At 42.5% G+C, this 15,250-nt stretch overlaps 1 protein-coding gene across 1 annotated transcript in view; it reads left to right on the forward strand.

The window, feature by feature from the left end:
• The window catches only part of kif5c (kinesin family member 5C), a 35,829-nt gene extending 20,581 nt beyond the window's left edge, over positions 1–15,248 (forward strand). Inside the window, exons 14-26 of the mRNA XM_064326685.1 lie at positions 1,226–1,432; positions 1,876–2,022; positions 2,541–2,729; positions 3,037–3,154; positions 3,739–3,815; positions 4,780–4,889; positions 5,399–5,500; positions 7,096–7,156; positions 7,244–7,315; positions 8,269–8,373; positions 9,969–10,185; positions 10,756–10,879; positions 11,826–15,248. Coding sequence (XP_064182755.1) covers positions 1,226–1,432; positions 1,876–2,022; positions 2,541–2,729; positions 3,037–3,154; positions 3,739–3,815; positions 4,780–4,889; positions 5,399–5,500; positions 7,096–7,156; positions 7,244–7,315; positions 8,269–8,373; positions 9,969–10,185; positions 10,756–10,871 — 1,521 coding nt within the window. The 3' untranslated portion in view covers positions 10,872–10,879; positions 11,826–15,248. The remainder of the gene's footprint in view (positions 1–1,225; positions 1,433–1,875; positions 2,023–2,540; positions 2,730–3,036; positions 3,155–3,738; positions 3,816–4,779; positions 4,890–5,398; positions 5,501–7,095; positions 7,157–7,243; positions 7,316–8,268; positions 8,374–9,968; positions 10,186–10,755; positions 10,880–11,825) is intronic.
• The last annotated feature ends 2 nt before the right edge of the window (positions 15,249–15,250 follow it).

Consider the following 15,250-nt stretch of genomic DNA (forward strand, 5'->3'; position numbering starts at 1 on the left):
CTGACTGCTACACCCACTGCCCTGACCACTGCACCAGCTGCCCTGACTGCTACACCCACTGCCCTGACCACTGCACCAGCTGCCCTGACTGCTACACCCATCGCCCTGACCACTGAACCCGCTGCTCTGACTGCTACACCCACCACCCTGAAAGCTACGCCAGCTCCCCGCACTACTACACCAGCCACCCCCTGACCACAAAACCTGCTTTTTTAGGGAAACTTCCCCATAACCACTTGAGTATTGGGTGCAATTTGAGTGAGCAAATCCCTGATTGCTTTTCAAAGTTGTTTAGCCGTCTCCCAGCGAGGCGCTTCTTGAAAGGTCACCGCATAATTGCGGCCATGGTGGCTCCCTGGCGTATTCATTAGTTTTGAAAACGGCTCTCAATCAATGCCAACTTTTCATTGGGAACCTGCGAGGGTTGCCCTGTGAAATGTCACTGTATATGCCTTCAGTGGTGAATGGGTTTCTAGGCAGTCTAAATGTAAAGGCAGATAAACTCGATTTAAAACAAGCAGATGTAACGAAGTCTGTCTGATCCATGTGGCTTCCTTGTCTATTCATGGATAGTTTTGAAAACGGCTATAAATCAAGCCAATACATTGGCCATGATGGTGTGCCTTTGGTGGACACATGTCAGCTTAAAACATAGTCGAAAGTCGGTTCTCGATCTTGAATAATTCATGGCCTTCATGCTATAAAACTTGATTTAAAAACCCAACAGAGGAATAATCTTTGATCCAGTGCTTCTGTTTCTGTGTTTGAAAAGGCACGTACTTTGTGCCTTGTGCCATCTAGTGGCCGAATATTGGTATTAAATGATTACGTTACATTATTAAAATTCCCTGACTGCACTTTTTCCAAAAGTAAACTTCTCAAATCAGTACAGTCTCTATCTTGTAATTTTGCTAATTAATTAATGAAGTATAGTGTATATATTCCACAATAATTTGGGTCATCTACATTCGCAACTGTACGCTACGTGGACTTTTATTTGTTGTTCCATTCAGTGTGGAAATTATTGTTTTTTGATTCTTGTAAAAATGTAATTGTACAGAAGGGATATTCCACACGTACTTTAGTGTGAAGAATTTGCGGAACAGTGTGTGTGTGTATGTGTGCATATTTGTGGTGTGTGTGTGTGTGTGTGTGTGTGTGTGTGTGTCTCTCTCTGATTCTATGTCTTTTTTGCGCTTGTGTGTGTTCGCTCGTCCGCTCCCAGCTGTTGGCGTCGACACGGCGGGACTACGAGAAGATTCAGGAGGAGCTGGCTCGGCTGCAGATGGAGAACGAGGCGGCGAAGGAGGAGGTGAAGGAGGTGCTACAGGCGCTGGAGGAGCTGGCCGTCAACTACGACCAGAAGAGCCAGGAGGTGGAGGACAAGACCCGTGCAAACGAGCAGCTGGCAGAGGAGCTGGCACAGAAAACTGTGAGTGGGCAGGAGGGTGCTGAGCTGGGTAAACCCGCCAGGAAGGGGGGGGGGGGTTGAGATGGGAATAGACCCCAGTTGGGAGGAGGGTGGAGGGGAAAGGATGGAGTTCGCGGGTGCTCTGAATTAAGTACTGTGGGTAAATGAATAGGAGAGTATAGCATATGGGAGAGGGTTAGTGATGTAGCAGGTATAGGGTGGAGTTTGAGGTTGAGGTATAGGGCTGCAGTGGGGGTGAAGTTTTGGGTATAGGGCCGCAGTAGGGGTGGAGTTTGAGGTATAGGGCTGCAGAATGAGTGGAGTTTGAGGCCGTAGGGGTGGGCTTTGGGGGTGTGTAGTGCTGCAGTACAAGCAGGAGAGTAAAGGGTGCATTTTTGGATATAATGTGCTTGTGTGCTTATGATGTGCATGCGTGTGTGCGTGCTTGCGTGTGTGTGTCACAGACGACCCTGGTGACCGTGCAGAGGGAGCTGACTCTGATACAGGAGCTGAGTAATCACCAGAAGAAAAGGGCCGCAGAGATCCTCAATCTGCTGCTGAAGGATCTGACTGAGATCGGGGGAATCATCGGCACCAACGACAGCAAGGCGGTCAGGAGCCTGCCCTGACACACACACACACTCACACAGAGGCACACACACCCACACTCACACACATGCCCTGACACACACACACACACTCACACACATGCCCACACACACACACACACAAGCATTGAACACATGTACACAAAAAGGCCGCACAATCCTCAACGCTGCTAGGATTGCGAATCGAATCATGCAACGTCACAGCGTCAGACGCCTGCACACACACGCACACTCACACGAGCACACCACTCACACATGCTGACACACACACACACACACGTGCACACACACACACACACACACACACACACATGCATGGACACACGTACACACACACATACGCACACCTGCACACACACACATAGATGCACACAAACATTCAAAGACACACGCAGACGCACGCGCACACACGTGCACACACGCACACACACACACACACACACACACACTCACACTCACACACAGTGAACTGCTGAGTGTTTTGCTTGCTCCGCTGAGCCTGCGTGACGCTGTCTGTACAGGTGACGGAGTCGAACGGCGTGATTGAGGAGGAGTTCACGATGGCCCGGCTCTACATCAGTAAGATGAAGTCGGAGATAAAGTCTCTGGTCAATCGCAGCAAGCAGCTGGAGACGTCGCAGGCCGACACCAACCGCAAGATACAGGCCAATGAGAAGGAGCTGGCCTCCTGCCAACTGCTCGTCTCCCAGGTAACCTCTGGGAAGGGGCGGAGCTTGTGTAATAACGCGTGATTCCTCAGGTGATGACGGTGTTGCCTCATGTGCTTTGCCACCGCACACCTACAGCCAGGTGCAGTTCTGCAAGAGGCTTATGTGTATCTTTGAGCAGGAGTCCATACTGGACTCCACAAATGAGTCCTGGGTATCTTCAGAAACATTTTAAAAATATTTTCTAATTTTACGGTTTGTATTTCATATATGACATATTCCAGAAGGAATAGAGCTGGTTTGTTGTCATAAATATGCTGCTTTGCTCCTCTGTCCTTCTCTCATTCAGCACCAGGCCAAGATTAAGTCTCTGACGGACTACATGCAGAGTGTGGAGCTGAAGAAGAGGCAGCTGGAGGAGAGCCATGATGCTGTGACTGAGGAGCTGGCTAAACTGCATGCCCAGGGTGAGAAAGAACACTCACAGATCCATCCATGCATGCACACACGCACACATACACACACACAGACACACACACGGACAGTGCACATACACACATGGACACACACACACACACAAACACGCACGCACGCATGCATGCGCACACACACGCACACACACAAGCACACAGATGTGCGCACGCACAGACACACGCACACGCATGCACGCACACACACATACAGACAGACGCGCACACGCACACAAACGCGCACACACACACACAAACCCATGCATAATTGGATTTGCATAGCTGTGACCTGATGAAAGATAGATGGGTTTCAAGGTGATGGGATTGAGATATTAAAACATGCATCATGTGTGCTGTGAACACAGAGATTATTTCACAGTTCATTATTCCCCTACAGGTATGGCAGGTGCTGATAATTACCCAGTGAAAGCCAGATAATCGTGTCCAGTTATAAAGAACAAGGACAAAATCATTAACTGCTTCTGTGAATTTCTGTGACCTGTTTTTTTAACTTCTTGATAATTTTGCTACATGGTGGAACTTTCCAGAACATTTTGTATGTTCTCGGGGTTTTTCTACAGAGAAAATGCATGAGGTGTCAGTGATGGACAAGGAGAAGGAACGCATGACCTTGCTCCAGGATGCTGAGGAAATTAAGGTAAATCATGTTGTTCACCACTTGGGGGCAGCAGATGAAGCAGCTATCAGAGTGATGGAACCTGATGGTCACTGATTAGAATCATGGGTGGTACACTGCGTTCATATTCCATGACGAGTTATTTAATTTTCCCAGGTTAAATTCCTGCAGATTATAAATAGCCCATTGAAATGGTGGACTTTCAATGGCCTATTTATTCTTAGCAGTACATCCTGTTTGAGGGCCAGTGGATGACATCACTGAACACAAATTAACCTTCTGTAGAGGAATTGATGAGTGGCTTAATCCTCTTAAGCCAGGAAATGCAATCGTCTTGTCAATTGACCATTTTCCTATGAGGGAGGCGAATCTGAATATTACAGAGAATCTTTTGTGCTTGTGTGGGTAATCCCCTCTCCCTTTCTATTCATCTTGTCAAATTTGAAATGATCTCTGTGTTATGTTCTCTCTGAAGCTACACACCTACAATAAATGTCACACAAGGACATTGTTTAACTCATGACTGTCTCTGAACCTGTCTGGAGAACCTTATGTTTTACAGGGTGATTTCGGAGAGTGCTAAGTTAGCTCTGGTTATTTTTCCATCTTCACAATCACAATTTTATACTTGTGCTGTCTACCTCTGGTCCTGGAGGTTAATTTTTGTGAAGCTTGTTAATTACAAACTCATGGTCACTTAAAGCAACTAGGAATGTTGCCTTGCCAACAATGGCTCCAATTCAATGCCATTGGGCATCACTGATTCGCCCGTTGCTAACACAAGTGGGTTTAAATGTCCACAGGTGACAAATTATCCAAATTATCGTGGCTTGTCTTATTGCCTTTTTAGTTTTTATGCGATGTCATTGTTGATATGTGTTTATGTGGGGTCCTAATGTCTTAGCGGGGCATCAAGGTTAAATAAAGGATGAATAAATAGAAATGAGCAGCCTTTAAAGACTGTTCTCCTGTGGGGCTCCTGCAGAAGACCCTGGAGCAGCAGATGGAGAGCCACAGAGAGACGCACCAGAAGCAGCTCTCCCGCCTGCGCGACGAGATCGAGGAGAAGCAGAGAGCGCTGGACGAGCTGAAAGAGTGAGAGAGACCGGCGCGCCTTTTTACGGCTTTCACACAAACACTCAGTCACACCGATCCTATACATTAGCACACACTTCATGTGACCATTTACACATACACACACTTTCACTCTGATCATTTACACAAGCACACAGTTTTCCATTGATCCTTAAATTGGCACACACTGCCACTGATCCTTTATACAAACACACTTTCACACTGATCCTTTATGCAAACACACTTTCACACTGATCCTTTACACAGTACAAACACACTTTCACACTGATCCTTTGCATTGGCACACACTACCACTAATCCTTTCTACGGTTGATTAATATCCACACACACATACTTTGGTATTTGCTTTAGATTCCCGCACATTTTCAGTGCTTCTCACTGTTCCTCTATAGCCCCACACACTGACCTGTCATTATAGCTTACTGACCTGCTTTACGATATGTGACCTCAGTATGTGACAGCATCCTGACCACATGTACCACATGGTAACCTGTTTTCTCTTGCTGCAGTCAGAACCAGGGTCTGCAGCTGGAGCAGAAGAAGCTGGTCTCAGACTTGGACAAGCTGAAGGCCGAGGAGCAGGAGAAGGACGTGCAGCTGCAGAAGCTGATGTATGTTTCCCTTCCCAGAATCCTCTGCCTGCCTTATGCCCTCGTCAGTTGCCATGGCAGTAGAGTGATTGCAGTTGTGTGACACAGTGGTGCACTGAGTGCAAAGTGTCCACTCATTGCTTTGCACTGGAGTTCTGGTGTCTCTCATGAATCAATCATAGAACCAGCGAATGACTGTCATTTTCTTCCAGTCGTTTCAGTGTGAAATGCCCAACCGAAGGCAGGAAAAGACAAAAGAAAGAGACTAGGAGAAAATGAGACCATGGAGAGTGTTTGATTGGATGTGACAAACAGTTCCACTTCTGTCTTGTATGTGGAAATGACTGTGGGTTAATGGGTGGGTAGCATGGCTAACTCATTTTCAAAGGCCTCAGATTTCATTTCAAGCTTTAGTTCCTCAAAGATGTTCAAGGATAAATGTAAGGTTATAAGGACAGTTTGTGCCCTTTGAAAACAAAGCATTCCTGATATTTGATGCTCGTATGATTTTATGCAGACTAGCGTTGAGGCTTGTACGGCGAGTTTTGGGGGAGGGACAAATCCATTTTTGGGGGCACAGCTGCAGAAAAGCTGTCGGAATTTCACGCAAATCCCTTATTGAGTTTCTCTCACTTACACAAATTTACACTCCCTGAGGAGAATAGTGAATGGAGTGTTGTTGTGTTGTTAATGGAATAATACAGATCAAAAGGAGCACTGTGTGACTCTCACATTTACTCTGATTTATCCATTACACGCCATTATTAACAATCCTTCTGCTTATGTGAAATCATAGTACTTCATACTTCATCTATAAACTTCAAATTTAAATATAAATTTAATTATACTTCAAATATGCTATATAAACTATATATTTTTGGTTCTTGGTTGGTATAGCTGACTTGCCTTAGTGTTTCACTGATGTTGCATCTATACTTGCAGATTTTGGAATTATGTTAGGTCTGGCACAACATAAATATTTAATATCTCTTGCTCATTTCAGTCATGTTAATAAATGTCTTTTACTTCTACATTGTAAGTCAGCAGAAGAGTGTCTGCTAACTGAATGTAATGTAACTTTATGTGTACTTCAACTAATTATTTTTTTCACATGGGTGATTTTAGATTTATTTGGGTTTGTACCAGACTTATTAATGGCACAAACCCTATGAGAAGATCACTCCAGTCATAAAACATCATTCAGCAGTTGAATTTTTATTATAGTGTTTAGCAATGTTTATGTTCCGCATCTTGCTTTGTGGCACACAGATGCCCCATTTGACAAAAATGAGCGGTGAACAATTGATTGACCATATTCAACTCCTTATGTCTATAAAATGCAACAGCAAATGACATTTTTCTCTGAGGTAAATTTTGAAGCACTTGCTGTCAAACCTCTGTCAGACCATCATGTTCACTGACATGTTTATTGACCGATCAGATAAAAGCAGGTGCACTACAAAGACGGGCCATTGCAAACAAACCGCTTTGTGGGATCTATAGTGTCGATGATGTTAACGTGTCTACAGCCAGCCCTTACAGTGAGGAACCTGTGTACAGTGTAAAGTTATGCTCAGAGCCAGTGCAGTACTGACTGTCCATTTCTTATCTCTCAGCCGACTCAATGAGAAACGAGAGCAGGCCAAGGAGGACCTGAAGGGCTTGGAGGACACTGTGGTGAGCACAAACATTCATACAGTGTAGGGAGAAAATATGAAAATGGCAGGCATAAATTAGTTGAAAAATATGTTTGTTTTTTCTTAGGCCAAGGAACTGCAGACGCTGCACAACCTGCGCAGACTGTTTATCCAGGACCTCACCACTCGTGTGAAAAGGGTATGCGACTTCCCGTAGCTCACTTCCTGTCTGCCGCTTCGCTTACTCGCTCTCGCTTTAATCTGCTTCATGTTCATCATCTCTCTTTGGAAGTGCTCTTTGTCTGAAGACAGTGAGTTATAGAGTTTACATCACAAGCTGCAGATAGACCATAAAGCACCGGCAGTTGGAATGTCTGCATGCCGGACCAATTACCTGCTATCTCTGTACATCTGCAAGCTTTATTCCGTGACAAGCAGGATCTGAGAAGATTTAATGTTATAATGAATCAGTTGGAACACACGTGTGTTGGTCCCCACATTTTCCAAACTAAATATCTGCAGGGCTGGCCACCCGTTAATGTTTACTTAACCTGTTAAAACTCCAGTGAGTGTCTTTAATTGAACGTTAAAAGAGTGTGTCCTCTTTACTTGTAATTTTCCATCTGTGTGAATGGTATGAGAACTTGTGCAGTGCTGCCCATTTGGGTGACAGTACATTTATGGGATCTGTGTGCAGTATGTGGCCGCCACATTTTTATGTAAACACCTTCATCAGTTCCCTGATTCAAAATGGCCTCTCCCTTGGCTACAGCCCCTGTAACCACCAAGCCCATGCAGTTCAGTGCTGATTGTAGTTCTGGAAAGTTCTCAGTGATCAGAAACTTGTGTATTACATGTAGGAAATGGACAGCATTGTGGGAAGCGTACCTCATGACTAACGTACCAATGGAAGGTCATATGGCGAACAACTGTTCATCATATGGTATATGGAATATGCATGTGCTATGTCTCCAGCACTGAGTGTACGGTGTCTTGTTTTACCTGTGATGGATTTTTCCTTGAGCTCATATTGTCCTCAGCATTGATTGCATGGCTTCCCTGGTGTTCAGCACATCGATGTCCTCAGTGTTGTTAAGCATGTAATATCCAAAGAGTTGAACTTGTTCATGCTGTCTCTTTGTCTCCCCCCAGAGTGCCGAGCTGGAGTGCGATGACGAAGGAGGCAGTGTTGCACAGAAACAGAAGATTATCTTCCTGGAGAACAATCTGGAACAACTTACAAAAGTCCACAAACAGGTACAGAAATATCACCTGGATATCACATTATATCTGTATAAAGGTACGGTGAAATTACATGGAGCAGCTTACATACTTCTACACACATGCACTGAGAGATAACTTGGAACAGCTTACTGAGGTCCACAGACATGCTGACATATCACCAGTTCTCAACATCTGTTGCTTTTCATAGTTTCGGCTCTAAACTCTTTGACCGTTAAACCATATGGTTCACGGGCAAGTGCAAAAAAACATCATTAAAATTACAGATTAAAATTACAAGAAGATATCGAGAGGATAACACATCTGTGAGCAGTTTTTTTAGTTTATCAGTTATTTTCTTCTTGACCAACACCAATAAATACATCTAATCTTCAGAAGCACTGGGGTACAGGGCAGTGGTTGTTTAAATGACCCTAAACCATAAGGAGTTTAAGTTCTAGCTTGACCTGCTGGCACTATAAAATTCCCATAAAAGACTTGTGACGTCAGCACACGACAGCAGAGATGAACGTGATATTTTGTTAGCGCTAATGTAGATTTAATGCTGGCATTTTCCTGTTATTCTTCACCCACATACCTCTGCTCACTACTTCCTGTCTTCTATTCTTTCATGCTTTTATTGAGACGGTGTTGGAGGTGGGGAAGGGTGTGCTATGGAAATATGGGGGCTGAGTGTTTTCTTTGAGAGATATGGTGTAAAACAAAGTAGAGACACCCTCTTTTCAAAACGCTCAGAGTTCCCACTCATAGCGAGTCAAATTTCAAATGCACTTCCCTTGGGGACAGAGTAGGGGAATTAAGGTACATATTGCTTGCCCAAGCAAACAAAGAGGGTCCCTGTGAAATAACAGGAGGAGGGTAGTTGTACTGCCTTGATTTTCTATGTGGTAATATGTCAATGTTGAACTCCAGATTTTATATTTGACATACTCTTCTATATCCCTAAACAAATATGTAAAGCTAACATTGATGTCTTAATTTAGTGTTTTTAAATTATGTTAATTTTAATAATATGTATTAAAATTACATATTATTAATTATTCCATCACCCTCACGTGTGAGTTTGTGGGAGATTCGCAGTAGGCTGATTACACGCACCAACAAAAAACAAATAAAGTTCTAGTGGTGAGGGAACTCAGGTTGCAGCTCAGAGGTTACAGGTTTGATTCCAAGATGGGGCACTGCCCTTGTACCATTGACCAGGTTACCTAACCTAAATTTCTTCCGCAAATTTCCAGCTCACCTGACAATTAGGGGCACTTGTATTTGTCTTTGCTATTTACAAATAAAAGGAAGCTGGCATTAATTGTTCTGAAAAATAATTCTGTACTTTTAAATGATGTTTTTAAGCCTTATTGGTTCAACCAAACACCCATTACCTGTTAGCTGGATTAATTTATAGATATTCACAGAATTATTATTCCCAGAAATTGAAAACCAGTGAAGTCAAACTTATGATCAAAGTATATATGATCTCTCTCTCCCCCTCTCCCCTCTCTCTCCCCCTCTCCCCTCTCTCTCTCTCTCTCTCTCTCTCTCTCTCCCTCTCTCTCTCTCTCTCTCTCTCTCTCTCTCCCTCTCTCTCTCTCTCTCTCTCCCCCTCCCCCCAGCTGGTGCGTGATAATGCAGATCTGCGCTGTGAGCTGCCGAAGCTGGAGAAGAGGCTGCGGGCCACGGCCGAGCGCGTGAAGGCCCTGGAGGCCGCCCTGCGGGAGGCCCGGGAGAACACCATGCGCGACCGCAAGCGCTACCAGCAGGAGGTGGACCGCATCAAAGAGGCCGTGCGCACCAAGAACATGGCCAGGAGGGGGCACTCTGCCCAAATCGGTGAGGCCGCCACCACGCTTTTCACAAAACTGGGCTGAAGTAATGGATGAAGTACTGCACATGCAATTGGTACTGCGTGAATAGATAGAGAGAACATTTCAACAAGTGTTGGCTGTTTGGATTTTTCATTTGTGAATCTTTTGTCTCAGGTTTTGCACAGTAAAAGCGAATACTTTCCCTGGGTATTCATTGTGCAATAATTATTAATCTGTGAGTTGAAAAGTGAGGTCATTTTGTGGAAAACCTGGATGATATTGGCCATTGGTATTTTATATGATGAAACTGTTTCTTTGGTGTGTTGCTACGCAGTAACTCTCAGTCTTGTGTAGCAGTTTGTATTTAAGAGAGAATCATCAAACTGCCTTTAAAATAATCATATATAGTGTAAGTATACACACACAGTCGCGCATTCCATTAGTCTTGAGGAGAAAATCAGGGAGACAGGAAGTATGCTGAGTGTGCCGAGATCATGTGACCAAGCATGATAGACTGTGACTATGAGTAAGCATGATGGACTGTAACTGTGGATGCCTACCCCTCCTCAACCCCCTCAATCCCCAACTCTTGCAGCCAAGCCCATTCGCCCAGGACATCACCCAGCATCCTCCTCTCCCATCATGGCTAATACCATCCGAGGCGGAGGGGGGTCCAGCTACCACGCCCATCGTCACCACAACAGCAAGTAATGGACTGAGTGAGTATGCTCCCCCACACACTTTATCCATCTATCTGTATATGTCTGGAAATAAATGTTTTTAAAACTATGTTTTTGCACTGGTGAAAGTCTGTATACATTATACAAATGCTCAGTGGGTGGCAGTGTAGTGCAGTAGAACCTCTACTATCCAGCTACCCTTGGGAATCAGTGGTGCTGGAAAATAGAAAATTCAATGATAACACAGGAACCATATAACTGCAGTATTTTTGTTGTTTAAAGCCAATTTGTTATTTTATTTATATTGGGCCAAACTGGCCAAATAAATTTACAGTACCTACAATTCTCAAAGAAAAATTACATTTTGTGAATTGTCTACAAGAATCTACTACAGAATAAAGGACAGCATACATTCGGTTTCAGGCTAGTGGCGTATAGCATGCTGATTACATGAACCAACAACAACAACAACAAAATTGCCTCAGCACAAATTCTAATAGTAGAAGTAGATCATTCTGAAAAGTAAAATGCCGGGTAGTATAGGTTCTAATGATGAAGGAACTCATCTTAAAGCTCAGAGGTTACAGTTTTGATTCCAAGATGGGGCACTGCCCTTGTACCATTGACTAGGGTACCTTTCCTGAATTTCTTTTGTAAATTTCCAGTTCATCTGACAAATAGGTGCACTTGTATTTGTCTTTGCTATTTACAAATAAAAGGAAGCTGGCATTAATTGATCTAAAAAAATCATACTCCTCTTCCAGAATGTTAATTTTAATGTTAAGTTTCCACTATCCTGATGTATTGGTTAATTCTGATTCCTGAGAACCTAAAGCTCACTTACAAATATTTAGTTATTTAACGAATCAAACTTAATCGATGACAAATGTGATACCATATGTGGGCATTTCTTGGCATAATCTCATGTTTTCCTCCTTTCTTTTTCTTTCTATCCCTTTCTTTCTCCCTCTCTCTCCTCTTGCAGCAGATGGAAGTTCGATGAGTCTCATGTACAGTTTCCACTTCTCTCAGTCTTCTGTCTCTGTCTTTCTCTCGTCTCTCTTTTTCACCCTATCCTATTTGTCCATTTCTCTCTGCCCCCTCCTTCTCTCCATCCTTCACCCTTTATCTGTGCTTTAGCCGAGATTATTTCCTGAATTGTGTTGTTGCTGTTTGCCGGTCAGTACGTATCTTTGTGTGTGCCCTGTAAGGTGTAGGGTTGTTCTCAAGCAGGTGGGCGGACAGGTGCAGTGAATGATGCGCTTGTGGTGATGTCACAAGAGGCTTTGATGATGTCACTGTGCCAGCATGACCCATCCTGTGCACAAACTCCCCTGTTCCTGTGCCAAAGGTTCAAAAGCACATCATTCCCCTGTCATTTCTGTTCGGTATCACAGCTGTGGGCAAGGCAAGCCCAGGAACATCACATCACTAGGTCTATGTGAGAGCAAGTTGCCACATTTTCCTTTGGAGAGAGACACAAGGTGAGAGGGAAAGAATTCAGTGAGCAAGAGGAAGTTCTGTCTGATACTGACACCCTCAGGAATTACATTAGGGGGGTCAGGGCTCATTTGTGATAAAAATGGCAGCTCATGACTAAAGATTAACCTTCACAAATATCTGATCAGGAATGTATTTTATTTTAGAAATAATTTTCTGTTTTGTGTTATTGACTGACTCACCAAAGTACTGGTGTTGGCACTTCAGTTTTCTACAAAGTGAATTTCATTCTTTTATGGGCATTCACTTCTTTTAGCTTTGTTCTATGTGAAAATAATATTTTATTTTTTATATGTTTACTTGGAGATGTATAAATTATTATTTTTATTTAATTTATCAACATCTTCACTGAAACTTGCTCTCACCTCGTTTATACAAAATATAGCCTAACACCACATGCTTAAGAGTTTGCAGTATACTGTATGACTTTTTAAAAATAAAATCAAAAACAGGGAAGGTATTGTAAATGTATGTCCCACCAATTCTAGCTGGAAGATCATGACTTTATATTGTGTTAGGCTGGGAAAAACTGAAATGGCTTTGACAGAACCAGAACCTATAATCGAATCGCTTGCACAAATTTTTGTATCCACTTCATTATTGGGTCAGTTTACAGTACCTAGTGATAGTTTTTACTTCTAAGGGTAGTGAAATGCTGGCGCAAAGTTGAACAAATCCAGAAATGTTTGATGAAGGTCTTGTGAGAGGAACTAGCAACTCCAGACATCATCTGTCAATCAAACACTTACCCTCAGGAAATGGATTTCAAAGGGAGTATCTAAACTTTGTAAAGGATTCCTCCCCAGATGTTTCCCCCCCCTGTTGATCATCATATTTCATGTCATGTTCATTTATTTTTTGTTGTAATAATGTCAGGTTTTTAAATATGTGACATGTTGTATGTGATATGAGAAAAGAATCCCTGAAAGAGCGTACAGTGTTCTGTGTTGAAGGTAGTCACTGCATTGTGAATTGAGTGCAGCCCATACAGACCACTGCAAAGAAACTGAATAGCCACTCAGCCTTTCTTGCGGGGAACAAGTGTATTTGTGCTTCTCTCAATGCAGTTTCTACCATTTCTACCCAATAGCAATGTGCTAGTGCCATTCAAGGAATCCTTTATGAACATAAAGGACATTAATGCATTAAGCCATGCAGAGATATCAGCCTCTATTCTTAAGTATTTAGTACATGCTTATTCAAGTGAAATTAGTCTTGAGTTTTTGTTGAAATTATTTGAGAATTTTGCAAACACAACAAAAGTTTGTGAAAATGTAAATGTTATTAATTAAACCAGACTGTTCCCCTGCCACCTGGCAACCTTGATGCCTTAATATTGGACCTACAGAGCCCTGATGTGGCTGTTTGTCTGTTTTGAAGTAATAAGACATGGCATCCACAATAGGCAAGATTTCAAAATTAAATTGCCCAAATTAAATTGCCAAATGCTGTCTAGAACAATTTTTTCCTGGGTTCTCTTGACGATCTCTGAGGGGTTGTTATGGTGAAACTATGTGCAGTCTGTCAGCAATTAAGTTACTGGTCATAAATACGTATTGTACGTCTCCACTTTTACACACTCAAAATGTTACAATGGCACCTGGAATGCATTGCATGTAAAGCGTTTGATGTACACTTTCCACAATGAAGCAAGTGCCACTTAAAGCTTGCAGTCCTGCTTGAAGTTCGTTCTTCTTATTAATATTCATTAATGGTCATTGTTGGAATTAACTTCAAGTAGTTCTTGTCTCTTCTGCCACTGTTTCACACTGAATTGGCTAACCCCGAGTTTTGATCAGTGATGGCGATATTTGGTCTCACACTGGGTTCACGTGTTATTTTGTATTCAGCTGTACACAGTTTAACGATGGTGACTTAATTCCACAATTTGTGTGATATGTCACTGTGTTGCTAATTTTGGAATGGTATATACAGTAATTAGCCTTTTTTGGGATGGGACTATTGTGGGTGTGAGGAACTAACGGAAAATTTGGGTTTAATAAATTGTTGGTTTACATTTCCAGTAATTTCTTTAAAAGAAGAACGGAGTAAGAAAATTGGGACATGTATTTAAATGGATGTTAAAACTTACTCTTTGGCACAATCCTACTATGGCTAGACTCAGATTATGTTAAGAAAACTAATAATGTCTGTATTCTGCTGTTACGAAAACCAACCTGGTTTGTCATTACACTCCGCTTTTTTTGTGTGTGTGTGCAGAATATAAAAATGGAGAAAGCTGGAGCAGCTGAATATTCATGCAAATGTAGGCTTTATTTATTTATTTATTTATTTATTTATTTATTTTACCAACAGTGTTCAATTTGCTCCATACCAAAACACGTCAACATTGACTTTTTTGTAGGCTATTATTGTTATTATTATTGTGCCTATTGGGCTACACCTACGACGATTATTTCATCAATGTGTTTTCTTTCTGATAAAAAAAATCGTTGAAGTGTAAGGTTTGAACCGAATATTTAATAAGCCAAAAGTCCAGTTTTTTATATATTTATATCCAATAGTGAGAATTGTTCGCCATTCTCAGCTGTCAGTAAAAAGACAGAAAATTCACAAACACTTACGGTTCGTGGAGACAGTTGGCTATTGCTCTGTCCAGTAGGCTAGTGAATTCATATTCCTATTAAGCGTTTAAAGAAAACTTCATCCGTTTGTTCTGTTTGTAAAATGTGCATTTGTATACCCGAGGTGTCACGTCTGTATCTAGAGAGTTTTGTCAAATGATGCAAAAAGGAGCCTGGTTAAAACTGCGAGAAGCAAATGAACTAATCAATGTTTCGCACGTGGGTGGGTATTCAGAGCCATACTGTTCAGTTTACGGTTTGAATGAAGCTGGTGATACCGCGTGGTGTAAAATGTTAAAGAAATAAAGTCACAATCAACGTCATT

The sequence above is a fragment of the Anguilla rostrata genome, chromosome 3, assembly GCF_018555375.3.
Source record: "Anguilla rostrata isolate EN2019 chromosome 3, ASM1855537v3, whole genome shotgun sequence".
In the NCBI taxonomy this organism is placed as follows: domain Eukaryota; kingdom Metazoa; phylum Chordata; class Actinopteri; order Anguilliformes; family Anguillidae; genus Anguilla; species Anguilla rostrata.